Source organism: Budorcas taxicolor, chromosome 19 (assembly GCF_023091745.1).
Source record: "Budorcas taxicolor isolate Tak-1 chromosome 19, Takin1.1, whole genome shotgun sequence".
NCBI lineage: Eukaryota > Metazoa > Chordata > Mammalia > Artiodactyla > Bovidae > Budorcas > Budorcas taxicolor.
Window position 1 is genome coordinate 51,131,837 of NC_068928.1, and position 26,428 is coordinate 51,158,264.

Consider the following 26,428-nt stretch of genomic DNA (forward strand, 5'->3'; position numbering starts at 1 on the left):
AGTCAATTATCTTTTAAAGAAATTTAAAAAGCAAGGATGAAAAAGAAAAAAACACCACCACCCACACATTTATCTGTGGAGCACTCTTTTCTGGTGCTCTGAACTCCTTTGTGTCCATGCATGTTTCCTCCTGGTATTATTTTCCTTCTGCTCGAATGGCTTTCTCTAACATTTCCTGTACTGTGGCTCTACTAGTGACGAATTCTTTCAGTTTTACATGTCTTTAAAAGTCCTTATTTTGCCTCCATTTTGCCTCCCAGATATTTTCAGTGGGTTAGAATTCCACGTTCAGTTTTTCTTCCAGGACGTTAAAGATGCAGTCCCATTGTTCTCCTGCTGTCATAGTTTCTGACAAGTGATCCACTATCATCCTTAGCTTCTCCGTTTCCTTTCTTATCAACTGCTTTTGAATTTTAAATTTGTCATTTTTTAAGCAATTTGATTATCAGGTGCCTTGGTGTAGTTTTCTTCATGTTTCTTGTGTTTGGGGTTTGTTGGGTTTCCTGGATCTGCAGGTTTATAGTTTTCATCAAATCTGAAAATTTCTTAGCCATTATTTCTTCAAATTTTTTCTCTGCCAGCCCCTTGTAGGGGCTCCCTGCTGCTTCTGCTGCTGCTAAGTCGTGTCAGTCATGTTCAACTCTGTGCAACCCCATAGATGGCAGCCCAACAGGCTCCTCTGTCCCTGGGATTCTCCAGGGAAGAACACTGGAGTAGGTTGCCATTTCCTTCTCCAATGCATGAAAGTGAAAAGTGAAAGTGAAGTCGCTCAGTTGTGTCCGACTCTTTGCGACCCCATGGACTGTAGCCTACCAGGCTCCTCCATCCATGGGATTCTCCAGGCAAGAGTACTGGAGTGGGGTGCCATTGCCTTCTCTGGTAGGGGCTCCCAGTACACACATATTCAGTCACCTGCAGTTGTCTCACAACTCAAGGATACACCTTTAGTTTTATAAAAGGTTTTCTCACTGTGCTTCATCTTGGAGTTTTTATTACCATGCCTTTAAGTTCACTGATTTTTCTTCTGCAATGTTTAATTGGTTGTTATCCCATATTTTTCATGTCACATATCAGAGTTTTCATTTCTAGAAGTTTGAGCTGGGTCCTTCTAATATCTTCCATGTCTCTATGGAGCTTTTTTATGTGGAACAGACTTCTAATGATTTAATGTCCTTGACTGCTAATTTGAACATCTGTGAGAGTTCAGAATAAGTTTTGGTAGGCCAATTTTTTCCCCTCTCATTATGGATCATATTTTCCTGCTTCTTCACACATCTGGTAATTTTTGATGATAGCACTGAGCGTAGAGTAACACGTTGTATGGGTTATTTGGGAAGAGGCCCTCTGGGGCTTCCCGATGGCTCAGGGGTAAAGAATCTGCCTGCAATGCAGGAGACACAGGGGATATGGGTTCGACCCCTGGGAAGATCCCCTGGAGGAGGAAACAGCAATCCACTTCAGTATTCTTGCCTGAAAAAATCCCATGGACAGAGGAGCCTGGTGGGCTACAGTTCCTAGGGTCGCAATGGACACAACTAAGCACACACCTCAGGGACCAGACTCCTTGGAGATAATCAGGGCACTGAGACCATAGGAAAGGGCTTTCCTAAAGTGCTGTTAATAGATTTCCTTGTCCGGAGACACACCTGCATATCGGTGCCCCCACAGGGTACATTGCCCACTTCAGTCAAATGGCACATGGTCCTTCTGAGCCTGGAATTCCCCTCCTTCCTTCTTCCCAGACTGAGCCTACTTCCTCTAAGGCTGAGGTAATTCCTGCTTCCTGAATCCTTTAGGAGCCCCTCACACAATGGCCTGTAGTGTGTGCTCAACATATGCTTGAGGGGTGAGAGGAGGCCTCGGACTCACCCCTCAGCTGGGAATGCGGCCAGAGTGGGGCCCACACCTTCTCAGCTCTTGGGGAAGAGCCCTGAGGGTGGGCAGCTCCCCAGCACAGGGACAGCTGAGAGCACTGGGGTGCTGGGACACCTCGCCTGTGCCTCTGTGCAGATTCATTCACCCCAAGGTGGGCATCCTGGTCACAAACATGTCTTCTGACCCTCACTCATGGTGGCCACATCAAGGACTCACTCCAGGAGCTCTGAGCTTTGCGGGAGGCACATACATGTGAGCACTCGGAGGCCAGATGCCAGCTGGGGAAGGGAGAAGCAAATTCCCAGAAACACATGGAACTTTAATCTCTCAGAAACTCGGACCAGGGTGATTATGAAAAGTAAACGACACTCAGTCTCAACTGGAAATGTTAAAAATGTCTCCTAGTGGGATGATTGCCTTTAAATTAACAGGTGGAACAAGCTGGTTAAGGCGCTAAGCCACAGGACGGTCCCAGCACCTGCAAGCATTTACAAGAACACTGCATGCTAGGGCATTTCCAGCTGGGCCCGGAAACAGCTCCTCAAGCATTATTAAACGTGTAATTCCTCCAGCATCGAGCAGACATGAACGTAGGCTCTGAGACGGCCTTAGAGTACTGCATCATCTGTGCTGTCGACGAGCCCTCCCGTGTTTGGCTCCAGAGACAACCAGGCCCCTGGAGACAAATGTGACCAAGAGGCAGTTTCAAACCAGATCCCTTGTTCTGAAATAAGATGACCAACTGTAAATTCCATGAGAGTTCAGCAGCAAAGTGCGGTTCTGAAGGGTCATCTACTTTTCACATAAAGCAAAAAGATTAAAGCAGAAATAGCCACACTGAAGACTAAAAATAAAGATACCCTCTATTTCCAGATGCTAAAAGCTACTAAAATCCTGATGAGTACAAGAACTGCAGTTGACTGAACATGTTCTGGAGCACTGGTGGCCCCGAGGAGCAGGTTCAGGTGGCCGACCATCACCCTTGAGGGTTTGGGGGGAAGGGGACATCTTTTCTGTCCCTCTCCCCACACTGGGCTTCAGGTCACGGTAGTCTCGCCCTTTGATGCATCCGGAACCTTTGCACATGGTCCCTAATGGCAAGAACAGTGCCAGTGAACTTAACACATGATGTAGATGACAAAGGTATTGAAGTGGGAGAGAAACAAGGTTCTGAAATAACTTTCCCAGAAAAGCCCTCTTCTTTACGTGGTAGCTTGCCTCTTCAGTTAAATTTGATGAAGGGCAAAGTAGAAGTGACCAAAACGTATAGTTTCCTGAGCCCCAAGGTCAGGCTTTCAGATCGGCAACAAAAGGCTTTAGTATAGCAGAGGCAGGCTGGGTAGAAATGAGGTTTTATCACTACTCCCTTCACGCTAAAATTTCTAAAACTGCTCTACACACTGTGGTCCTAACCTCTGCAACCATATTGCAGGAAGCGTTATTACCACAACTTTACAGAGACGCATATGATGGCTGGAGGTGAAAATGGCTGGCTTAAGAAATCAATGGGAACAGGCTGCATCACCAGCAGTCCCGTGAATGCTTCCTGCACTGCACCCCACCTCCGGCACCACTGTCACATAACCAGCCCTCCCGCCACAGAGGTTCAAACTCGAGAACCCACCTGGCCCTACTGTCACCCTGGCATCCCTACCCTGGCCCTTCCTGACCACTGGTTCTCACCTACGTGGCCACCCCCACTCCCTCTGGTTGTGAATTCATGTAGCAGCCGGGTCAGTGGCCCCCTCCCACCTGGGTTAACATTATAATCTTTTGTTACACTGAGGCACACAAATGCAGCCCTACCCATAAGATTTGCCCACTTTTTGAAAAGTCATCCTTGTGATAGGCAGGTGTGTGTATTCACAGCAGAGGATTTGGTCCCCAGTGGACAGTGTTGAGGGCAGGGACAGCTGAGCTTTGCAATACCTTTGGCCTTCAGCACGATTCTGAGTACAAGGCCCTGCCAAGGACTTCAGCAGCAGACATGTGACTGCAGGCCCGCAGGCATGAGGCCAGGGGTGGGAAGGTGCTTGCTGGGAGTAGAGCTGGAGACATGGGATAGGCCGTCACGGCTGAGAAGTGACTAGCGCTATGGCCCGAGCCCTACAGGTGACAGCTGGGGCCTCCATAGGACTGTTGCTAGGGTCAGGGCAGGGGAAGGAAAAGCATCAACTGGTTGAGGAGACCAGTCAACAAGGAACCAGGCAGGGTCACTGGCTGGAGGGGTGGTTATGGGTTGGGAAGGGGCAGTGCACAGAGACAACAGGTGAGCCGAGGGCCAGTGTGACAGACCACGACTGGGCCAAGCGGAAGCAATGCCTTTCCTGGGAGGGAGGGAGGCCGTGGAAGGCATGAGGCCAGGTGGAGGGGGCGTGGACAGCAGTGCCAGGCCCCCTGACCTGCTCTCAGCAGCTCTCCTGTGGTGGTGGGGGGAGACAGACATTACTCACACTGTCCACGGCGAGGATCTTGGCCCAGATGAAGACAAGGAGAGGCCGCAGCTCCCTGGCTGAGCTCTGGAGCAGCTTTAGCACGTAGGGGAAGATGCCCACAGACAGCGCCTGAGAGAGAGAGCATGTGAGCCCCACGCTGGAGGGAGCAAAGTACATGGCGCCCTCAGCATGGACAGGGAGCTGCGAGGGGCAGGGCTGTCCTCCCTGACCTCCGGTTCTCCTGGAAGCAACCCAGGCCTGCCTGCTTGGGCTGCACCAGTACACGCAGACCACAAGGTAAGAGACACGCCAGGCCTCCACCCAAGTCTACCCATGATGAGTCACACATGGCCTCCCTCCTGGCTCCTGGGAGTGGAAGTGGGCCAGCTAGGAGAGCTCGTGCAGTCTTCCTAACTTTTAGGTTTTCCCTCTTCTCCTTCTTGCTGAGCTATCAATTATCACTCTTGGTTGACAGCATATAATGAAACAACTTACATACATCGACGGAGGTAAAACAACATGCTGAGCTCTCATGTGCCCATCACCCAGCTTCAACGCTGTCAAACCAAAGGGTGTGGCATCCTGGCTGGCCCCGCCCACTGTCCTCTCCTGAATGTTCTGAAGCCCCCCTTAGGTATCACATGGTGTCATTTGTAAACACTTAGTGTTTCTCTCTAAAAAATAAAGTCTCCTTTATGAAAACATGACCACATACCATTACCACACCTAGAAAATGAACAGTTACAATTATTTTTTAATAATATAAAACATTCAGTTCATGTAAACTTTCTGTTTCATGAATATTAATTTTTCAAATTCCAACTTTCAAACTTTCATTTGCAAACAGAGCCCCATAAGGTCCACACTCTGCAGCTGGTGGTGGGTCTCCTGAATCCGCTTTTATCTCTAGGTCCCTCTTGATCTCTTTCCCTGGTGATCTGTGTGGTGGAAAAATGGGTCACTCAGTGTTTTGTTTCTACTTCTCCATAGAATGAATGATAGTAAAGTGTTTCAGAGTTGTGCCTAAAACCAGAGTGAAAGGACAGTGAGTGAGGCTTCACAGGCTGCTTCCAGGAGACCACGTGTGGCCAGGACCCAGCCCAGAGGCTGTGAGCTTCCTGGTGTGACAGGGGAGAGCCCCTCCTTAGAGGATGTTCTTAAAGGACACCTTCTGTCCCACAAAGGTGACGCCTAACAGCGGATGGGAAAGGGCCCCCCACAACATGACAATGAAGGTGCAAAGAGAGGTCCATGGGGCCTTGTGGGTTTAATGGCCACCCCCACAGTCACGCTTGGCTGCATGGCCAAGGACCCTTGATTCCTCAGTTGGTGCCCCCTCGACTCCTCCCCTGCTAATGCAGGAAGCACGCACCAGGCTCACTGCCCAGGGACCCAGGTCCAGAAATCTTCCCAGCAAGTCCAGGGCTCTCAGCCGGTGCACTTGGCTCAGCAGCACCTGGAAGGGAGAAGAGGCAGTGTCACTGCAAGGCACCCCACACGACCCTGGATGAGCATCCCCAGGAGCTGTCTACCCAGGTCGGTGGGTGTCCCTTTCTCTACGGCTCACACTTTACACAGGCTAGGAACACTCCATTTCTTCAAGAACAGGTGAATGACGTGCGCACTGTAGGAACTATTAGAACAGACACTTTCTAATGGTGTTTAAGAAAATATTCACCGATGACACTGGTCTATTCACTTCTAGATGCTCTTTTCTAAGTATAATGTCCTGTTTGTTCTAAATTCAGTGATACTGCTGTATTTCTCATCTCCTTGATGAGTAAATGATACACTGTCAGTCTTACTCCACAACCCTAGATACGTTTGATCATATCACTGCCAATGGCAGTACGGAAGTACATTTCTGTAAATGTGCATAATTCATTTAAACAATCTCCCTCTTGCTAGATTTTTAAATTATTAATACATTTTTGTTATTGTAAAAATGCTATGATAAAAATACTAACAGGTACATCTCTGCACATTTACATGGTTTCCTGACCCCCTTCCTCCTAGGATAAACCTGAGAAGTAAAATTAGAGGGTCAGAGCACCCACACTTACATCACCAGATTGCCCTCCAGCTGAACAATCTTGCCCACCTGCCCACCTGCCAAGCCTCAGCTGGTTACCAGGCAGCAGGATATATTTACTCTGGTACTCACAGGTTACCCAGGCTTGGGCACATAACTTCTCTGAACTTTAATTTCCTAATTCATAACACAAGACTCAACCATGAGGGATTTATTAAATATCAAATTAAAAGCTCCCAGGAAAACATTAGCCCATGTTACACAATTTGCCAACATGACAGTTAATAATAAAAATGTTCTTTTAATTTGAATTTCCTTGATTACAAGTGAGGATGAATATTTTTTCATAGGTTAATTGGCTATTTCTCTAGTAAACCAGCCAGGCATGTCCTTATTTTCCTACTTAAATGTTTGACTTTTTTCCTTTTCATACGAAAGGATTCTTTTTAAATGAAAAAGAGCAACCTTGGCCACATATTTTTCTTTTTTCCTGTGGTATATCAAAGTTTTAAGCTTTAATGGAGTCATTTATATTGACTTCTCTCATGGTGTTAACATGGGGATTACGTGTACAGAGTCCTGTGATGCAGAGCCCTTCTGCCCACCGTTGTTCCCAGCCATCAGGTATGGGGCACCTACTGTGTTCCCAGCCATCCAAAGCGGGTATGGGGTATCTACTGTGTACAGACACAGTGCTGGGGGTGACTGGGAACAGCAGGAGCCCTCCTGTCACAGCAGGGGCCCAGAGATAGACATTCCGCATCCACACCGCAATAATTACTGTGATGGTGAACAGATGACCGGGGGTGGCCGCTCCCTACTTGGGGTCTGAAGGCTCTCCCTCCCAGTGGGCGAAGCATGGGGTTCCTGGGCTTCAGGCAGAGGGGCTGGCGAAGCAGGGTGTCTGAGGGAGGCAGGCGGGCAGGCTGACAGGGAGGCGCCAGAGCTGGCTAGACCTGCAGACCAAGCTAAGGGCTTCAGCTTTTCTTCAGAAGAGCAGCAGAGGGGCCCATCCACTGTGCTCGCTGTGGGCAACAGGCTGGCAGCAGGCTGACTGGAAAGGTGGGATGGGTGGACTTGACCGCGGCCAAGACTGATAGGGAGAAATAGATTCCAAGACAGCCGACAGGCATGACCCAGAGCCTGCTGGTGGAGGGGGAAGGTGGGTGAGGGAAAGGAGCTGCTGGAAGATAAGGTTTGGAATGAGGCAAGAGAAAAGACAGGACGGGTCAGGCCGGCCAGCCTGGAGTGGTCTGCCAAGGGGGAAGCTGGGTGGAGGAACTGGTGAGGGATGGGACAGGAGGTAGGAGAGGGGACAGGAGGTTTGAACCATGTATCTGCTGCGGGGGGCAGGCAGGATCAGCAGCGGGACTCAGGAAGCGGACCCTCTGGCTGCAGGGATGTGGCCAGTGGTGGAGGGACTGAACAGGGGTAAGGAAATGGTACCACCAGAGCAGTGGTTTGAGGGGCGCCCCTCTGAGGGGCAAACACAGGCAGGTGGGAAGAGGCTGAGGGTGCAGGAGGGTCAGCAGGTGGGGGACAGAGGAGGTAGTGAGAGAGGCTGGAGGGAGTGGAAAGAGGGGAGGGGGTCCCAGCAGCATGAGGCTCCTGAGGAGGGGTTCCTGATAGGGAGGCTGGGGAGCTTCCCCACATGGGTGTGTGGCCTGTGGCTGCAGGGGAGCCGAGAGCAGGCGTGTCCACCAGGCAGGCAGCCCAGGGGTCAGGGAGGTGGAGGTGGCTGGGTTCAGCCACTGAAATTCGTCTCCCATTGGTTCGGAGCCTGTTTCCACATCACTCTTTTGAGATGGATGCTCAAGTGGTTCGTTTAGTGTTTGGAGAAGTTAAGATTCTCTGATAAAGAAGCTGGTGGAGAGGTTATGTGGGGGCTGCTCACAGGGGCCTATCTGAACAGCACCTGATCCCTCTGCATGTTTAACTCGTGGGTTATCATGTGCCACCACGGCAGAAAGGCAGGTGTGGAGGGCAAGGTTAGATGGTGGGAAGGTGCGAGATTTGGAGTCAAGCTGACCTGACTCTTTTACTTCCTGACAGTGTGGCTTAAACCACCACCTTTGGAAACTTCTGTTTCATCATCGAGAAGAATGGAGAAGATAACATGTAATTTCCAGAATTAAATGAGATGCAGCCTGTCTGGGTGATGATTGTTACTGTTTCTGTGATGTTACAGCGTGATGACTGCTACATTCAGCACAGGATGGCTCCACCTCTCAGAAGAGATTTGATTGACTGCTTATTTATTTGTCGATTACTTTGCTGGGTGGCTTATGGGACCTTAGTTCCCGGACCAGAGACTGAACACGGGCTCTGGCGGTGAAAGCGCTGAGTGCCAACCCTTGGAGCGCCAGGGCATTCCCTATTTTGTTTTTTAAAGAAAATGGAACCACACCGGAGGTTCAAGTTTCTAGGGCAAGCAGAACCTTTCATTTATTAGGTTTGTGAAAGAAGGTGTGATTCATCAAAAATCAAAGACATCAAACACATCTAGCACTTGTAAAGATTCTGTTTTCTGATGCCCTTTGTTATTTTAAACACTATCAACTTGAATAAAGCTCTGGGTTTTCAAGTAAATAGCAGAGCAATTTGCAGTGGAGGAAATGGCAACGTGGGCCAAGAAACCTAACCCTGGGTAGTCTGTATTGCTTATTTCTCATGTGCACTAACCAGCAGTAAAAGGTCTCCATTACAACGTCTTATTCACAGATGGCAAAAGTAAAATGGAAATCGCCACTGTCACTACTGCAACTCCATCTCTTCCGACTCTGCTGTCCGCATAGATGAAACACACGTTAAAGCACCAATAGACAGCTCACTTGTCTCAGAGACTCAAAGACCGTCAGCAATGCAGGATTTTGTGTTGTGGGTATTGATGTTTTGCTAAAATAAACAGCATCAATAACGAGCCCTGGAGAAAATGTCAGGTACTGGCTTTTCTAAACGTTACCCCTTCCTTCCAATTCCTTCTGCTGATTTACATTTTAAGACAAAATTGAGGGCCAATATAAATTAAAATTACTTAAAAAAAAAAAGAACTGGCTTTTGTTTGTATTTGCACTTAAAAAAAAATAATTCCTGTTTCAATGTGCTTCAGGCCCTAGGGGAATTACAGAGATAAATGTCGGTGAACTAAATGAGTTACTGGGATTTCTTTCTGTCTGTGGCAATCCAAACTAAAGATCAGTGGTGGTGACATCAACACCAAAACTAAAACAGAGCTGCTAGAGCAACTACTTTTCATGTACCTTATACACAAAAGGCACACTCAGGCTTCTGGGCTGAGACCACTGGCTCAAGCCGGTTATGAAAATCCAGATTCTCAAGCTCTAGTTCTGGCCTGGTGCACCTGGGAATCTGATGATCAGAGATCCTGGAGCCACCAATGTAGGTAGTATGTGTAGTAATAACAGTCCACTTACTATCCTGCTGCCATCCAATAATAATGCTGCACTTTCAGACCAAAAATTCTCCTTGTAGATGATGCCATGAAAGCCAACAGGGTTTCCTAATGAAATGCCCACACTGACTTTGTGGAAAGGTCCTGACGTGGAATCTTGTAAAATTCCTCTCTTCCCTCTCTTTTCCACTGATTCTTCCTACTCTAACTTGGGCTTGTTTGTACACGGGCCACCAAGGGAGGGCAGACAGTAATGTCGAGTCCAGGCAGGGCTGTCAGACCGTGAGACCACAGGGCCAGGCCTTGCGGTGCTGCAGGGCTTGAGAATCTTCCTTTCCATCCTTCTTGATTTATATTTTTAAAAGGTGAAAAAGGATGTCAGGGCTGGTCAGGAAAAGTGTAGATTCATGCTTACATCTACACAAGGGGCTGCAAATCCGCTGCCCTAGGGGACAGTTCATTTTACTCCAATGGTCCTCAGTGAATGCTGCTGAATTTTCAGTTAGACAAAATGCTTGCTGGTGGTGGAAAAAGTAGCAAGGATTGGAAGAGCTGTGATGTCTCCGTATTAAAATTCTCTCTCAAAATGTTGAAATAAGTACACACCTGTATAGGATGTGCTGACAGTATTTCAAATCATTAGAGAAATACCAAAATTACCTAATAAATTATGTTGGGATGACTAGATAATTATCTGGAGGAAAGGTGGATTAAAAAGAAATAAAACAAAATAAAATTCTCTTTCAGCAACATTTCTGAATTGCCAAGATTCTGGGGATAAGTGATAGATGATGGGGCCTGGGTTCTGGCAAAATAACTGAATTAAAGAGAAGAGCGGGTACCACAGGCTGCCCCAAATGAAGCAAGGGCTCCTTTGCACTGTGTTGGGTTTTTTTGTTAAGTAAAGGTTCCTGCACTGATCCAGGCGGGGCATAGCCTGACAGAACCCCCAGAATGATGAGGAAACTATGATTTAAGTTTGATGGAAAGATTGCACACAAGATGCCCCTTTTCTTTCAGTTATTCCCTCATTTTGGTATTAGCAAGTTGGGTCTTTTTCCCTGGGGGAATGTGGGTTGTAAATGGGACATTAAAGAAAAAGTCAACAGGGGGCCGTTTACAACAAGGTTGTTTGCCTGGCTGGTTGCAAAGTGCTGGGCAGCGTGTCCCTGCTTGGAAAGGTTTTATCCATCCCATTATTGAAATACCAGAAAGGTCAGTGGAAACTGGTCACAGTCTCCTCTTATGAAAATTTGGGGGACCCTAGTTGCTGGGGAACTCAGCACACCCAATCAGCCACTACCATCCCAAAGCCCTGCCCGTTGGCCTTCCACTTGATGAGAACTCGTAGGCTCCTGCCAAATAGACAGTGTTCTTTGTTGTGTTGTTATTGTTGCTTTTTTTGGTTCTGTTCTGAAAATCTATTGATAGCTCACCCTGCGAACTCAGGATAGTCTTAAACTAATCTAGCAGCACACATGAGGAATACCAATAATTTCTGCATTCTTTTCATAATGTCAGAAAAGCAGCAGCCATAATACATTAAAAGCACCAAAATATCTCCAGGGAAGGATCCTGGCCAACAGCCTGTCCCAGCTGATTATCAAGCTGCGAGGACAGGCTGTGTGTTGGCGTTTCACAACTGTATACCTTGCTCTCACTGCTCGCTGTCTGGGTCCTGCACACAGTCCTGAGTCCGCTGAGATATGTTCTGTCGCAGGCAGACCACTTTTCCAGGCCGCCATGCAGTAGGCACAGAGCGGGAGAGCAGACCATGTGGGGAGGGGGCCCGCCACACTCCACGTGGGCCAGAGATCAGCTCAGAACACACGCTTGGCCCAGTGAAGACAGACAGTGCTTTTGTGTGACGTGGTCAGTGGCCTGGTGAGAAAGTGGAGCCCTCCAGGGGGGTGGGGGGGAGGGGTAAGGCCTTGTCCTTGGGCAGGTGGACGATTAGGCGAAGCAACCTAAGCAGCTTTCTCGGGGAGGTGGTGATGGTCCTCCCAGCCAGCTCTCAGAATTTAAGACCCTAACTGGGTGCGGATGTAAATGCCCACCCCTTTCTGCTGCTGGCCCTGCCCCTCCCACAGTTCTTACCCAAGGTTCAACTGCCCCATCCCCACTGTACACAACTTTTTCCAGGGCCTAAAGTGAATTATCAGGCCCTAGTGTCTATACTGGCAGTGGTTTTAAATCTCATCTGACACTATCTCAGAGTAAAACAGCCCTTCCTTACATCACAGTCTGATCCCTACACCTGCCCCATAAATATACGTTAACTGAAACAAAAGTCCTGTGAAAACTCCTACCTGTGATGAACTTTGGTACTTTGCCATCTCGGTAACCCAAAACTTAGCTGGGTGAGACCCACAGAACTGACTTCCCAAACCATTTGTGGGGCACCAACTGCCCCAAGGATAGTGGTGACTGCACCTGACAGCCCATAGCACCCTCGGGCACAGCCCCCCGAAAACGACCAACCCACAGGTGCTGACGGCCTGTGTGTGTAATCGGCTCAGTCTCTCCGCTTTTCTCTGCGGCTGATTTGCATCTCACATCCTTCCAGAGAGAAGGGGTGCTGACACCACGAACAGTGCTGGAACACAGCGCCCTGACAGCAGCTCCGGGGGCAGACAAAAGAGCGGCTGACAACCCAGATCAGTGTTTAACTGAGGGAGGGGGCAGTGATTTCGCCAGGGGAGCCATGGAGGAGCAAGGACTCGTCAGCTACAGAGCACGGGGGCTGTCACACACACACACACTCAGCCCCGATAAACCAGTCCCCTCACTGGGAGGCTGCGGGCTCTGGCTCCCTCCCTGGGCCAATCTGGTCCACCTGCAGACACTCACCTGTAAGACAATAGGAAGCTGCTCAGGTGGGTTCCTGTTCTCCACGCCCATCGTGAGCCACACCTGGAAGGCGGTCAGCTGCTCAGCAAAGAAGGGGCTGTGCTGTGGGACAAGCAAGGTGGGTTAGTCAGGAACCCCCTTCTTCAGTCAGCTCTGCCTATACATACCCACCACCATCAACTCAGTCATGTGTCTTTGTGAGGCCCCAACTCCGCTCAGCTACCAGCTAGGCGAAAGCCCGCAGAGCCAGGCCATGGCAGAGGAAGCGGTAAGATGTGGTCAGGCTGGGATGTTTCATACAGCAGAGTCAGAGGACTAGTGGATAGACTGGGTGTGGGTAAGAGAAGGGTTGTGGTAAGGTTAACACTGGGGCTCAGGCCTAAACAGACTCCCCTGGTGGCTCAGTTGGTAAAGAATTCCCCTGCAGTGCAGGAGACCTGAGTTTCCCTGGGTGGGGAAGCTCCCCTGGAGAAGGAAATGGCAACCCACTCCAGCATTCTTGCCTGGGAAATCCCATGGGCAGAGGAGCCTGGTGGGCTACAGTCCGTGGAGTAGCAAGAGTTAGAGGCAACTTAGTGACTAAACCACCACCACTACGGGTCTAAACAACAGGAAATGGGGTCCCATGACCTGAGGTGACTTGGTGACTGGACCACCACCACCACAGGTCTAACCACCAGGAATGGGGTCCTGTGACCTGAAGTGGGAAGACCGAAAGAAGCATGTTTCGGAGGAGCATGTAGGGAACTCAACCTGGATGCATTGTGTTTAAGGCACCTTCTGGACACCCAAGTGAGACATCAGGGGGGTGGTGTGGGAGGGGGAGAATGGCCTACATGAGCCTGCAGTTCAGGAGATGGGTCTGGGTTGGAGAGACAGATCTCGTTTATAATGTGAGAAAGAGTGGGGACCCTGGGCTGAGCCCTGGAGCACCCCAAGAACAAGAGGCCAAGGAGGTGGAGACACTAGGGCAAGGCCAGTAGTGGGAGCAGGAGTAGGCAGCAGCCAGGATACCAGGGAAGAGTGACTTAGCGGAAGGCTGTGGTTGGCACCATCATGTCACGATGCAGAGGGTCAGGCAGGACCAAGGTCCAAGGCTGACCATGACATGAGGGCCCTGGAGACTGACTACTAAGAATGTTATGGGGGGCCGTGGTAGTGGGCAGAAGCACAACTGGACTAGGTTCAAACAGAAGGGAAGATGATTTAGAGACTCAAGGATAGTTTTTCGCAGGAATCTGGCTGCAAAGGGGAAGGGATCGGATAGGATCATGTGACCAGGCATTTCTTTCTAAAGGTGGGAGAAAAGGGCATATTTGTAAGAGGGCGAATTGCTGATGGAGGAGGAGGTGCTGGGCGAGAGCCCTGGCAGGTAGGTACCAGGGAGCAGGAGCCCTCCGGGAGCTGGAAACGGGACACAGAAAGGAGGGGATGCAGGGATGAGGCGGGTGTGGAGGGGCTCAGAGGCTCCCTCTATTGCTCCTGTCTCTCAGCGAGGTGAGAAAGGGAGCAGGTGCCATGGATGGAGGGCAGAGCGGGGACAGGAAGGAATGAAGGAGACACATCTGGGCAGCTGCCAGGCAGTGTTTAAGGCCCCTGGAGGGCAGTGACGAAAGCCGGTTACAGTGGGCTTCCCCAGCCTGGCAGCAGGGGTGCGGAGGGTAGCTTGTCCTCTCGAAAGCCCTGCAGAGGAGACGACTTTGGTGGTGATGACAGGGACCAGGGAAATCTCAGATTAGAGGTTCAGGTAGGAGGGGGCCTAGGCCCTCAGAAGGTCTCCGAGAACCAAGAGGCCAAGTGGTAGGACTGCTGGGTTTTCTGTATTACATGGTCATCCCCACTTAATACGCAGCTCTGACATCTGTGAGCCCCAAACAGAATTTCAAATCTCTGCCTCCCACCCACTCCTCTCTGCCCACACTGTTCCCCAGGGGGAGAGGAAGGGTGGATGGGAAGGCAGGGATGTGGGCTCTGACCCCAGGTTCTGGCACATGTGGACACGTGCTCGTAGAGGACTTGAAGTGATGAGGTGGGCTCAGTGAGGCTGGGAGCCAGACTGGGGTGCTCCTGCCATCCCCTCTACAGAGGCGCCTGGGGCTCAGAGCCGTGGTGCCCCTCGTAAAGAAGTCAGTGTCGTGTGAGAATTGGGCAGAGAAATTTCACACTCAGGAATTCATGTTCTTGCAAAGTCAGGGTACATGAAGCTACTAAAATTTGGAGGGCAACCTGGGGATTGGAATGGAGCCCCCAAAATGATATTCCCGTTAAGTGTGAGTTATTCACAGATTGGTTTAAAAACAATAGTCCTGTTAAGTGGCCCCTCCCCAGCTGTACCGAGTGAGGGGGACCTTCAGTCTGGAAAGGGGAGTTGGGAAACTCAGGTAATTCCACCTCTCCCTCTTTCCTGCACTTTGGTTTTACCTTGTGGATATAAACATGCGGTTCAGGGCTGTAGAAGCCGCTCTGTCCCCAAAGACAGACACTCCTGATGTTTTCACCTAAAGCTGACAAAGAGGGAAGAGCCCTTCTCATCGAAGTGTGCTGTGAGGTTTGTCGTGCTTTTTAAAGCTGCGGAGATGGTGACAAACCAGCTCAGTCCCTAGCATAAGCGTGGCTCAGCATTTTAAGTAACACTTCACAGAACAGCTCGAGAGCTGCCCTGTGAGTGAAATGATTCACAGAGCTGATGTTTTGGGCCAAATCTTCAAGACTACCTCCCGGTGTGTCAGAGCTACCATGTATATTCTTGAGGGGAAGATGCAGAGCCCGGGATGAGTGTTCTGGAGCAGAGCTCGCAGCTCGTGGGCAGAGGCTTTGAGTCATGTGACCATGTGGCCTGGGCCTCAGGGGGATGATTCTGACACAGGTGGCCAGCCCACGTGTTAGATGGACTGGAAGGGGTCTGAAGACAGGTGCCAGACGTGATGGACTGAGAGCAGAAAGGCCATCTCTGGGCACAAGGAGCCACACCTGACCCCGGGGGCTAGTCCACCCTGTCTTGCACTGTCACCTTGGGGAGGGAAGATAACTACTTCATATCAACACACTCCTGCTCTTCTCACCTGCCGACCCTGGTCCAAACACACTGATGTTGGCTGTCTCATAATAAGTAAGATTTCTTAAATGGGTACAAGCACTAATGATAAAAGAAAAACATTGGTAAGCTGGGTATGGTAAAACAAGAACCTTCTGTTCACCAAGTAAAAACAGCAAACAAGTGAAAATGAAATCTACAGAATGAAAAAAGGTAAACACAACGCGTGTCGGGCCTCCCTGGGGCTCAGCGGGCAAAGGATCTGCCTGCAATGCAGGAGACGAAAGAGATGTGGATTCGACCCACGGGTCAGGAACATCCCGTGGGGAAGGAAATGGCAGCCCACCCCAGTGATCTTGCTGGAGAATCCCATGGACTGGGGAGCCTGGCAGGCTGCAATCAATGGAGTTGCAAGAGTTGGACCTGACTTAGCAACTAAACCACCACCAGCATTCGCAATGTGTGACAAAGGATTTGTATTCAGCATATAAACAGAACCACTACAAATTGATAAGAAACATAATGCAAAAGAAAAATGATCAAAAGTCTTGAACAGGCAACTTATAAAAGAGGATATTCAAACAGTCAACAAAAATATGAAACCGGGCTCAATACTATTAACCATCAGGGAAATGCAAGATAAAATCTCAATGAAACACCATTACATATGGAACCAGAAAAGCCAAAAGGGGAAAAAAAAGGTGGAAAACATCACGTATTGACAAGAACGTGAAACAACTCAAACTCTCATATATCGTGGGAGGGACTGAAAATTGACTCACAACCACTTTGGAAAACTATCCAGCAGTTTTCCTACCGAAACTATGCACACGTGGTAACCAGAAATCTCATTCCTCATATGCACACCTGACACTACTGTACCCAAGCATAAGGGATTAACAGCACCCGGCCACACCTGCCCACCCACCTGAGGACCGAAACTTAAGGGGACACCAAAAAACACAGTAATTGAGGTTAAAAAGAAATTTAATGCAGTATTTAAGAAAATAAAAATAAAGGTAAAAATCCATTATGAAAAAAATATCAAAATTTCATAAAAGACAGGCCCAACATGACTGATTTCTCTTTCTGCCTCAGGCACCAATGTCTCGGTTGGGCAGGGGTGAGGACAATTCGTGAGGTCCACAGGATGGACCATGACCTTTGGGGTTTCTAGGCTGTAACAGGAATGAGTTACAAGTGCACAGATTGAATAGTGTTGAGTGAAAGCAGCCAGACACAAGGATTCAATTTACCAAAATACAAACCGCACAGGGCAGCACATGCCCTGGGGAAAGCAGCGGCTAGAGCGGGGCCTCAGGGGGCTGTTGATGTTATGACTGGGGTGCTGGTTATGTGACTGCACTCAACTTGTAAATTCATCAAGCTGCACAATACGATGCCTGTAGTCTTCTCTGTGTATGTTATGCTTTTAAAAGAATGGAAACTAAATAAAACAGCTAGCATGTGGCTCCATCAGGAATCCCTCCCCATCACAGTATGGTGACATTGCTCCCAGAGGCAGAATCCTGAATCCAGTATATGGGAAACAAGGCTGAAGACCCTTGAAAGGAGGCCTGGCACTGGAAGGAGGGGTGAGGACACAGAACAGTGGGACTTTATTATCCGAGAGTGTGCAGCTCCCACCCCCTGACGGTAAAAGGAAAATCAGGCACAGAGCACAAAAAAGCACAAGTTGAATGAGGTTCCCAAACACGCGTGCATGTGTTAACAGGCCCTGTCCCTGTGTAGGTGGAGCTCGTGAGGGGCAGGAGTCCAGGACTGTTCCCTATGGGGACTTGTCACTGCCTCAGGGATTAGGGTACCCCGGCAACATCAAATACATGGGTGGGAGACAACGTGAAGGTCCTGCCAGCGCCCACTTCTGGGTTCAAGGTTCAAGGCCAGTTTTGGCTTCCTCCAAGTGCATTAAAGGAAAGGTGGGTGGAGGTGGGGGAGCTGCTGGAGTGGGCACTGCAAACGCTGGTGGAGAACCCAGCGGGGGGCAGACGGGATCTTGCTGCAGAATTCTTCCAACTTTGCTGTAGGTTTGAAAACGTTTATAATAAAATGGGAAAGATTCCAGCAATAAAGGAGGGGACGAAAGATAAGACAAAATTGAGAGGGAGTACCTCGTAGTCCAGGTACCCCAGTCTTGGAGGCACTGAAATCATCTGAGGGGTTAACACACACACATAAAACACCCCCCCCAGATATGCACACACGTACACATACCCGACAGAGAACACACAAACCCATACCCCAAAGATACATGCAGGCACACAAATATACATGCACATATACCCTGAGATATACATACATACACACACACACACCCACCCAGGCCCTTGACTCAGTAAGGTTCAAAGCTTCCCCGATGACCGTGATGTGCACTAAAAGTGAAAAGCCTTTGCAGTGAGATGTGGGTGTGTCTGACCTCGGTCAAAGCTGTGTGACTACACCACAGGTCAGGAACCCTCATGTCCAGCAGGTATCATGTGCCAGGCTCTGCCCTCCAGTCCTCACATGCTCCTTGAATTGGATACAACTATAATTCCCGTTTAAAAATAAGGAAACTGAGCTGACCACTGCAGTATCTTCAACAGGACCAGAGAAGACGGTGTGGAGAGAAAAAGCCAATGACTCCGACCTGCAAGCCCCACCCTCCATCCCCTTCAGGGGATGGCTTGGAGCCACCTGCTTCCTCCCACTCCCCCCAGCCCATTTACCCCTAGTCCCGAATGCCTGCCTGGACCCTCGGGGAGTGAGGGTTGGAGGGGTCTAACTGTGTTCTAACTTGAGGGGTGGTTCTTCTCTTTTTCACGGGTTTCTTGAGAGAAGGGACTGGGTCTCGCCCACATGCACCCAGACGTGGTATCTGATGCACACCAAACACTCAGCAAATGAGCAAATCTTGAATAAAAACGGGGGCTGTATGGGGAAAGGAGGCAAGAGGAGACCCTTGGTGAGCTGCTGCCAAGTCTCCTGGGGAGAGGGGAGAGTCAGTTTGCCTCAGGGGCCACGAGTGACACCAGATGAACTCAGGGACGACCAGACCACTAGCTGGAAAAGCACCTGGTGACCAGACACCTCAGGGCCGAGAGCGGCGAGCACCGTTCACGGTGAAAAGGCTGAGAACCCGCTATCAGGGAGTGCACACTAAGAAAAGCAGACCCAAGACAACACCGCTGTAGAGAAGACATCTTTAAGAGCTGACCATTTCATAATCTAACTTTAAATAACCCCAGGTTGGTGCAATCTTTTAAGCTTCTGGCTAATAAATCTTCTCCCAGGTGGGTGCAGGCTGTCTCTGACACCCAAACAGGGGTTTTGCAGGCCAGAGAAACAGCTGCACGGACCAAGCAGGATGCCCTGGGTAGGGGGCGGAAATGGGACTCACCCGAAACGCTGTGCCTTCTTCGATGATGGTCGGCAGCTGGGAGAGACAGATGTCCACGGCCAGGTCCCAGGCTTGCCTGGGGAGAGAGCAGATAGGGACCCACGAAGCATTACTGACAGGCTCACCCACAGGGGCCCTGACAGCAGAGGAGCCCGTGAGCGGCTGAGTCAGGGTAGAGCTACCAGTGGGGGGGCACAGGAGGCAAGGAACTCTCGGCTGGCAGCACTAAAGCCATTTTGTTGATGACAGCTTTTCTCTTCAAAGTAAAAGAAGAAAGAGCTCAGGAAAAATAAAGGGACTTGTCTACGTTCTAACTAACACAGCTTCCACCCCAACTTGAGCCCACCTAGTGTGGCAGCTGGGGTTCTGGGTGGCTGGACTGGGGCAGCATCACACACAAACTGGCCATGAAAGGCCGTGGTCAGGCTGAGGCACTTCACCAGAGACAGGTCAGATGGGGCTGGGAGAAAGGGTCTCCCTTGGCCCACCCACAGCTAGAACTGCCCCGTCCTTGTGGCCACTGCACCCCTCTGTGGCTGGTGGGAACCTGTGTCCAATGCAAACCACTGGGGATGAGACGGGTGGTGCCCTGTGTGCGGAGAGGTGGCAGCCTCTTCGATGGCTGGGCCCGGTCACCTTCTCCAACTTCTGTGGTGCTGGACCTGGCTCTGCCCACTACAAGATGTGCAAGACAAGGCCACGTTGACTGGGTCATGGCGTCACCTCCCAAAGGTCAGTTTCACTGCCTGTGAGGTGGGCTAATGATTGTGTCTCCTGCACAGAGTCCTGTGAAGACCTCAGCAGGTGGATGACATCGAGGAACATATACAGAGGCCTGCTGTTTCCTGGCAACATCCAACATTGATTCTAAAGTGGACACAAACAAGCCTCTTCCTTTCTCTGTGGTCTCAATCTGAGTGTGGATTCCCAAGGATATAAAGATTCTCTGACTCAGACCTCCCTTTCTTTTAGAAATGTGCTCCTCTTGGAAGTGATGGTCTGAACAAGGGGTTTTGTTTCTGGTATGGCAATCTCCTCCTACTACAATGCCCTGACACATATAAGGATTCCACGTTAGGTTTATTTAGACTAATAACTGCCTGTTTGTGTGCAAGAGGGTCTTCTCATGGGTCTTCATAAACGGTCAAAACAGGAACGAAAAAGGAAGACATCCAGAAAAACAAAATGGAAGATGAACAGAAAGACAAGAAAACTCTTTTTCGAGTATATGGAATATCTTTCTTTTGCCCAGACTGGCCCCTTCTGCACAAGCCTGTCCTTCCCCCTCCAATCTAATTAAGAGGCAATCAGGAGATAATCAAAAGTGCCTCAAAGTACGGGCAATAAATAGCTCCCATATGCTCAATAAGTGCCCAGACTGTAGGCGAGATGGTTATTCTGTGGCGTTGAGGGAGCCGCTTACTCTTTGTTAAGACAGAAGCAAAGTCAATTATTGTAATTAAGCTCTATGAAGATTCATTGAATTTAATCAAATTAAAAGTTTCAACTTCAGGAGTTAGAAGAAGAAAAGTGAGCACCAGATGGGGGAGGTGTTGTGGGCAGGGGGGTCTGGGGCAATTGGTGGTCTTGATACAGCCACTTCACTCTAGGGGGGCACCAGGAAACTGCGCCTTCTGTACAGCAGGCTTCCATGCCTTCTTTCAGAACCATCTCCTCAAATTCAGGAGGCAAGAAGAATTATAAACTGTTAATAATATCCCTGCTGGGGTGTCCTAGACAAAGTATCAGAAACTAGGCTGCCCTGGCGAGACCAACTGCCCTCAGACCTCTCCAAGGAGCGAAACAAAACCCGACGAAGCTGCAGCAGGCCCTGGGCAAGAATCGTCTGAGGAGTGTGGGCTGTCTGGCCTGCCACCTCTTAAGGGCTGGCCCCCACCTGGGTCCAGCCACTGAGGAGGGTCGAGTCTTTTGCCAGCTGCACATTTCTGTGCCAGAAAAGCAGCTCAGAGGAGACTCCTGGCCTGAAAGGAAGGAGGTGTCTTGCCTGCTTCACCGGGAGCGAGGAAGGGCCATGCCTGCAGGGGCACAGTTGCCTAAGTGACAGGGGATGGGGACAAGGGACTCTGTTCAAGGCACTGAGGAGGACAGGGGAGGAGGGAGGATGTGGGGGAGCACTGAAGACCTGCTGGACACCAAGAGGCCAAACAGACTACTAGCACGCAGTGAGGCTGCAGTGAGCTCCGGGCAGGGGCAGGAGAGAGCAGCAGGCTGGTGCTGGGCAAGCCGGTCTCTCTTCGGGGCCTGTGGTTGTTGACTGTACAAAAGGAAAGGGTCAGGCTGAGGACCTCAGAGTTCCCATCAAGCCTTTGATCACACGGTGGCCTTTTCAACAGCACGAAGGTACCCTCTGCTGAGCACTTATTCAGTTGGTTAAAACTGGCTACATTTTCTAGGGTAAAATCAAAACGAACTTGGGAGTCTTAATTTGGGATTCTCACTAAGGGAAAGTGGGAAAGTGAGTCCTTAAAACCCTGAGCCGTGGTGGGGGGCTGCTGGCACCCAGGCGAGCGCGGAACTTGGGAGGTGTCTGCGTTCGCACTTCCCACAGCCCCTGGGACCAGCCGCGCCAGCTGTACCCCCTCCCCGGAGGGAGGACCCTGGGCTCCCCGCCCCCGAGGCTCAGAGCAGCGGGGCCCTGAGCCGTGGGCTGCCGATGAATCACGGCCTAGAGAACGTGCCATCCAGGCAAGAGCTCGGGTTTTCAGGAAACGGGCCTAAGATGGCAGGCGCCCAAGGAGTGGGCCGTGAGGAGAGCCTTCCAAGAGCACCCGGCTCCATCTGCACTGATCAGTCAGTCAGCCAGGCTCCCTCGATGGGATGGAATGCACAGGTTATTACTGCGGAGGAACGCAAGGTTTCAGGACCTACTGAAATTGAAAGTGAAGGCAAACGGCTCCCCGATGGCTTCACATCAAAAATTAAACAGGAGCCGGGCGCTGAGCATTTCATCATCGGCACCCCCCGCCTGAAGCAAAGTGTGAATGTGTATGACTTCATGTTTTAACCTCAATTTTTGTTAGGCTTTGTTCCCTGCCTCCCCCTGCTGAAAATTCAGCCTCTTCATCACCACCCAAGGAACACAGTAACTAGACGGTAAATTATTTATTAGGAATGCTCTTTCCAACTACCTCGGCTGTGCACTCCCTAGGGACGAACAGACTTTGGTCAGTTTACCAGGTGGGAGAAAGAGCTGTGGGCATTGCTGTCAAGGGTTTCATCACCTGAATGAGCTCTGCTAAAAGCCCACGGCAATGCTTCACCAGCCAGGAGCCTAGACCTCAGGGGCAGCTGATGAACCTGAGTGCAGGAGAACATGACCTTTCTGGTTTCCAAGCCTCACACGCTCCTGCCTTTGCATCACAGCTCCCCCACCTCCCCTAAGGACAGGAATGTGAGCTGGATGCCTGCTACCCATGACGGAGATCACACCCCCAGCCTCCGTAGACCAGGTACCACACACAGCCGCTGGGGAGAGTGGAGACCTGTGTCGCTCAAGTGAGCCACTTGGCTATACAGGAAAGAGGAACAAACTCTCATTTGTAAAGCCACTGGATCTGGTATTACCATCTAACCAGTATTCTTGCAAAGCCACTGGATCTGGCGTTACCAACTAACCGGTATTCTAACCAGTACCTCTGTCCATCTCCAGGTGAGGAGGGAAAACACCTGGGAGTCTATCCAGCCTAAGCAAGTCAGGGTCCCTTGACGTGGCTGCATGCCGTATGCAGCTGCTTGACCTGGAGTTTATATGAAGTATCTGTGGTCTCTGACTTGGCATGAGACAGTTTTGAATGATTTCATAAATAAATAAAGGTTATCACCCACACTGAGTGGTTTTCTCCTCCCTAGATCTACAACACAGTAGCATGGTCCAACTGGAGGGCTTGTGAAATTCCTAGCCCAAGCGCCATGACCCTCCAGGAGGAGCCACTGTCCCTCTGATCAGTGGGGAGGCTCATCCTCTGGAGACCCAGGCTGTGGCGCTGCTTCTACAGAGAAGCCCCATGCTGAGAGGGTGCCCGCTGCTCTGGGTGGTCCCCATGTCTCAGGGACCTGCCATCTGGCTTCTGATCGACATTTCTCTCTTTCACTGCATGATGGTGCTCCTACGAGCATGTTACTTCTTCAATCTAAAGCCTGATTTTATATTCGATTCCAGATCAAAGTAGGTTAATGGTATAGTTTTCAACATTTTTAATGGGCTTGACTAACATTTATCTGCTACAGGCTCAAGCTGGCACTGTTAGGAAGAACCCCATCGGGGGAGGATGTGTTATATGCCTGCGATTCTCCTCCCGTGAAATCTCTCCTCTGATTTCTGTATGAAAAGCCCTAATTTAGACTTACCTATTTGGCATTTCTCAGAATATAAAGATTGGAAGCCATGATATTAGATTTCAGAAAAAGATCCTCACTTGGAGAACCTTTGGCTGTGGACACGCAGAGCAGGACAGGCCACGCCAAGACCTAGGTGAGCAGAGCACCCTGGCCCCACCCCACATTTAAGCCCTGCACATGGTTATCATGCGTTTCAGGGTCCCTGGGCCACCAAGAAGCTGTACTCCCAATTTCAAACTCAGGGCGCCCTGGCCTGGCCTAGAGCTCATAATGGACAGCCCACTGGCTGCATCTGGTACCCAAGCATTTAGTTTGGCCCTCAGAATGTTTTTTCAAAATGCTATATTAGCTGCCAACATTTTAAAATAGGAATAATAGACGAGAATACAGGTTTCTGGCTGCTCTTTAAAAGCTACAGTATTGTAAAGTGAAATAAAGTAAAAATAAAAATTAAAAAAAAAAGAAAGAAAAACCGTCACCAAAAAATAAAAAAAATAAAAAATAAAATAAAATAAATAAAAGCTGCAGTTGGGGCTCCGTGATGCACATGATGCACCCGGCTCTCGCAACACACTGTGCTCCTTGACGACTCCCCCACCTTTCGTTTTGAGGTCTGAAGGCCACCTTCTCTGTGTGTCCCCCCTTTGAAGCCCCCAGAAGACGTGAAGTGTCTGTCATGGGAGCGAATGAGGGACAGAGAGATTTCCTACTGCCTGAGGCCCTTCTTTCCACCCCAGTGGGGAACATACTCTGGGTATTAGCCTGCTCTGTACCCTGCATGTTTCTGAAAAGCCCTCTCTTCATGCCCACACCCCGATGGGGCCCTTCCTGTAAGTGGTGGTGGACACAACACTAGGACAAACACAGTCCAACCCTGAGTCTGTGTCTGTGGTGACACGAGGGCCATGTGTAAGGGCTTGATGCCCACCTGGGAACACACAATGTGTCCAGGCTGGGTCACCAGTACTTGATATTCAATAAATGCTCAGGCATTACTTTATGCCTTTCCTAGAATGGCTTTTTAATGATCTTTACAATGATCTTGACAAGGTCTCCCAGTGCCCTGTGCATAGTGAGTGTGCAACTACATGCTAAATTAAATTATTGCTGCAATTGGTGTTACAGTAGCAATCCCATGTACAGTAACAAACACAGGATAGAGTCAAACGCATCTGAGCGATTTCCAATTTAGGGTTTTAATGAGCTCTTTCCACAACATTTAAAAAATATCAAATATCAAATGAGATCAAGTGCAGGTATTAACCCTCAGGGAGTTCTACTAGTTAATTTTTTTTTCATGCAAAGAAGCACCCAATGATTTTTCTGTCTCCAGTTTTTTGTTTTTGACAAGGAATACCTCAACCTTAATGACTTAATTGAAAATAAAATAGTTTTAGTGTTTCAAAGGCTTAAAACATTTACATGTAGATTTTTAATTACAGGAGTAGTATCTATCAACTTTTAAAAGAGAGCATTTTCACTCCAATCCTCTGGTCCTGGTATTAACACCATTAGCATCTTGTTATAATTCTACCTAGCCCTCTTCCCCATGCATAACACAGAAGTAATTATATTGCTGATACAGTCTGGTGTTCTGTTTTTGTCATTTAACATATATTTTGCATAATAATAAATAATCTTCATAAAATTTTAAGATGGCTTGCATTTTTTCCAGTATATGTATTTCAATTACATCCTTGTTATATTAGGTACTGGGGTTGCCTCTGGCTTCCCTTCTTAAAGCTAACATTCTGACAAACAGCTTTCCTTGTCAAAGCCTCTCTGATTGTCTCACCAGTCCTGTTTCTTGGTTCTTCCTCAGCAACCTGCTTAGTCCTCCTCCTGAACTGGGATGGGCAGATGCAAAGTGGACAGGGCAGTAGGGGCTAGAGTGAAGTGGGAGATGCCAGGGTTCATCACTGCCAGGAAGGGAATGTGCTGGTCAAGGCTGGGTCAGGGGTCAGGCTGCCTCCCCATCCAGGGAGGTGATCCCAGGAACCTTCCCTCACAGCATCCTACACTGACCCCTCTCTGAGTCCATTTCCCATGGACCCCAGCATGCAACAACCAGAATTTGCCTAAAAGGGAGGGGGGAGGGTATCAGGCTACAGACAGTGCTTTGCAGGATGGCAGACCATGCAGCCTGAGGGACTAGACTGTACTCAAGTCCTAGGGAGCCTATCAGCTGCACAGGGCCCCTGGAGTGCACAGGCAGGTTGGAACCAGACAAGCAGAAAGAGCCAAAGGTACATGTATGACTGCTAGCAATTGCACATGCCCTGGGAGACCAGAGGATCTTTCCCTGCATTTATCTGAGCCTCTGTGGGTTGCTCTATTAACTCACATTTCTCTGCACAACAAATATATACAAATGAGGATCTGTTTTATGAGGTTCACAGAGAGCTAAACTTGCAGGTGAGAGGGCCATACTCCCAGTTTTTGAGGTGGGCATGGAAATCAATAAAAGAGATGGGCAGGATCATGAGATGCTGCTGTTAGCATTTGGACCTTGTATTAAACAGTATTTATGCAAATTCCAGGATTCAGACATGTTCTAAGAGGCCAATACTAGAGAAAGAACTGTGGGTTGATGAAGAGAGACAGGTGTCACTGTTCTCTACTGTGGTCTCCGGGTGCCTCCTCTCTGGGTCCCCTTCTCCTGCTGCCATCTTCCCTGCCTTTTCTGTCTGCTCTCAGCTCTGGCTCTGGTTCTTCTTCTCTTCTCCAGGACCAGATGCTGTTTATTACTCTGTGTAGCTGAGCACACCTTAGAAGAGGCAGTTTCACATCCAGAGAAACATGCACACAAAGACGACTGTCCCATGGACTTGCCACTGGGTGGGCAACAAAGTGGAGAGGAGGACTTAGGGTGCTTCTTGCTAAAAGCTGATGCCCTCTGTCCATCCTGTATTTCCATCTCCTGGGGGATCTGCTTGGCCAATAGCCCAAGTGACCGCGGTGGCCCAGGAGGCCCTTCACACTGGGTGGCTGGTGTGAGGCCCATTTCCTGTGGTTTAAATAGTTTTCTATC

The 26,428-nt window shown here is 49.6% G+C and overlaps 1 protein-coding gene across 3 annotated transcripts in view; it reads right to left on the reverse strand.

The window, feature by feature from the left end:
* Positions 1-26,428, reverse strand: part of RPTOR (regulatory associated protein of MTOR complex 1) — a 327,706-nt gene that overhangs the window by 73,021 nt on the left and 228,257 nt on the right. For all 3 annotated transcript variants that reach the window (XM_052657407.1, XM_052657406.1, XM_052657405.1), the window contains 4 exons: positions 19,039-19,114; positions 12,605-12,706; positions 5,683-5,766; positions 4,329-4,439 (listed from right to left, as the gene is read on the reverse strand). In XM_052657407.1, the coding sequence (XP_052513367.1) occupies positions 4,329-4,439; positions 5,683-5,766; positions 12,605-12,706; positions 19,039-19,114 (373 nt within the window). The remainder of the gene's footprint in view (positions 1-4,328; positions 4,440-5,682; positions 5,767-12,604; positions 12,707-19,038; positions 19,115-26,428) is intronic.